The 2,814-nt window shown below is 38.8% G+C and overlaps 1 protein-coding gene across 2 annotated transcripts in view; it reads right to left on the bottom strand.

The window, feature by feature from the left end:
* si:dkey-156n14.3 (zinc finger protein ZXDC) overlaps positions 1-2,814 on the bottom strand; it is a gene marked incomplete at its 5' end in the record, with an annotated part of 31,268 nt that overhangs the window by 17,548 nt on the left and 10,906 nt on the right. For both annotated transcript variants that reach the window (XM_014021582.1, XM_014021583.1), the window contains 3 exon segments: positions 480-650; positions 735-865; positions 961-1,039. In XM_014021582.1, coding sequence (XP_013877036.1) covers positions 480-650; positions 735-865; positions 961-1,039 — 381 coding nt within the window.

Genomic DNA, 2,814 nt, shown 5'->3' with positions numbered 1-2,814 from the left:
TGGTTGTAATGTGACAAAATATGGAAAAGTTCAAGGGGTATGAATACTTTTGCAAACCACTGTAGTTTTCGCTGTCATTTTTCATGAATGGACACTTCCTTGTGTCTGAGGCAGGAAACATAGCCTTATATGGTGTTTTTGGGGTGGTAATTATGCTAATCTCCTCTCGCGTGCACGAGCAGCTGGATACAAACAGGTGTAATTTACGCAGCTCATTTACACACTTTTCCTGAAGATAGAAGAGTTTGTTGAATCTGACATGACATGTTCGTACGAACCCTTCGTACAAACAAAAGTAAGAGAAATTTAGGATAAGAATACGAACATGTTCTTGCATGAGGCCCAATGTCTTAAAATAATACCTGAACTCTAAGCTAAGGTGAAGCCAGAGGTTCAGTCAGTGTTTTGTCTAAAAGCAGCAGTGTACAAAGAGTGAAGCATGAAACCATGTTATTGTGTTGAAGGGGGAACTGTCTCACCAGCACTGAGGTGGTGATGTTTGACCATGTGGCTCTTCAGGCTGCTGCGGGACAAGAAGTGCTTGGAGCAGTTGGCCACAGGACAGCGGGTCCTCAGGGTGTTGGAATCCTGTTTATGCTTCTTGGAGTGAATGTACAAGCTGCTGCGTGCTGAAAACTTTGCATTACAACCTGAGGAGAAGACAAGTTTTTACACAGTTCATGTCAACGACAACAGAACAGTTCACAGCTGAAGGAGTCATTCATGTAGTGCACCTTCAGCGTGGCACTGAAAGGGCCTGGTGCCCAAGTGAGTGATGCTGTGTCCTTTAAGGTGCTCGGCCCTGGTGAAGGACTTCCCACATCCCTCCTCTGTGCAGACAAATCGACGGTCATCTTCATGTTTCCTGACAGATTCAGAGACACAGATTCAGAACTCCTGAAGGACTTGACTTCAATTAGACAGAAGCTTGTTACTGTTCTGCTTTTAGAGAAAACATACCGTTTATGACGCAGTAATTTGGACATACTGGTAAAAGACCAGCCACAGCCTTCAGAGTCACACACAAAAGGTCTTTCACCTGCAGAAACAAAGGTAAAGGTTGATTTAAGGGTAACTACCATTAGAGCCTTAGTTAAGATTTTAATAGGGGTTATCACTACATTTTTGGCTTTTTTGGTAAGCTTTTTATTAACACAATGGCTGAAGCCACTGCGGACGGTCCGCCCATAATCACACAGAGCGAGGGACACACTGAGATGGAAACACACACACACACACACACACACAGTGCGTGCTCATGGACAAGAGGTTTTTGTAAGCAGAGTGTAGGTGACTACAATTATTTTATAAAACCAAAAAATAAATTATGCTGAAGTGGATAGAGGAGGTAGTGATCATTTTACTGCTTCAGTAGCTGTTTTTTTATTGTCACAATGTCCTGTAATTTTTATTTCCCTACGTAAATTTTATAGACTTCTGTAAGCTCCCACAAGTGAAATTACCAACATCCTACCAAAGTATTTTCTATCTATATATACCATGAGCATCAGAACCACTTTAAAAGTGGGGGGGACACACAGGTCAGGGTGGGGGGTCTGGGGCTCCTCCCCCAGAAATTTTGAATGCAATAGATGCCATTTCCTGCAGTCTGGTGGGTTTTTTCCAAGGTTCTTAAACATTCAATTACCTACATAAATAAACACTTGATTTAATATTAATTTCAGAGACAGATTCTTCATTAAACTAGTTCGATCATCCTGTTTAAAACTCACTGCTACAGCTGAGATAAGGTTAATTAATGTGACATAATTTAACATATCCAGTAACTTTAAGGCCTTTCACTTTTATATTGTTTTATTCTTGATTTATTTTGAATTGTAACATGTCAATGTGCCACTAAATGACCATTAACTGCATGTTTAAAACTAATAATAATAACTTTACCCAATGAACAGGTGCAATATTAATAACCACCAACAGTGAATTTAGAGGGGCATTTCACTTTTTATGATTTAGTGATAGGTTTACTCATAAAAGGAACAGGGCATCATGCAGCTTTCAGAACATAAAATGACACTGTGTTATGGTGACAAAAACATTAAATAAAACAAAAAACATTTGTCAGTTTTGTCAATCTGCATTAAAGTAAAAATAGGTCTACAGGTTCCTTCTGACCCTGGTACCACCACAATTTCTACCACTTACTGATTTATACTATTCAAAATAAAATAAATTCAGTTTAATTATGCTGTGGATTAAGCCTTTAAATCAGTAATGTATTTCATAAACTTCACACAACTGTTCAGACTGGACTCAAACTAAATACTGATTTGAGTAAACATTTTAGATTTCATTCATAATTTCCCAGCAGCACCTTCATCATCATCATCATCACTCACCTGAGCCACAGAGCTGTCCCTACCTGCTGACCCTGACTCTCATCAGCTCCTGCATCACCTGAACATGGATTAAACATTAGGGTTTTTTTATTGCCAGCTGAAGTCAGTCAGATTTAAAAAGTGTGATGAATAAATAACAGATCTGGTCTGGTTTCATCAGTGATTGTGAGTCAACAGTCTCATCATCTGATTATTAAAGTTTTCAGACATAAACCAAGCTTTGTTTTATGTTTAAAATATTCTGATAATAAAAAAATCTGCTCTCAATGTAATCATTTTATACTTTAATAAAAACACCCAATAATCTTCTGATGTGATCACATTATTCTTGCTGATAATAACATCACCAGCGGATCACTCTGTACTTTAGAGCAGTGTTTCCCAAAGTTGGGGTCGGGACCCAAACTGGGGTCCCGAAACATCAAGGTGGGGTCCTGAAAAGATTTTCTGAATT

This window comes from Austrofundulus limnaeus, unplaced genomic scaffold (genome assembly GCF_001266775.1).
Source record: "Austrofundulus limnaeus strain Quisiro unplaced genomic scaffold, Austrofundulus_limnaeus-1.0 Scaffold298, whole genome shotgun sequence".
NCBI classification, from domain to species: domain Eukaryota; kingdom Metazoa; phylum Chordata; class Actinopteri; order Cyprinodontiformes; family Rivulidae; genus Austrofundulus; species Austrofundulus limnaeus.
The sequence above is the reverse complement of the archived record's forward strand: the minus strand, read 5'-3'. Positions and strand labels throughout refer to the sequence as shown.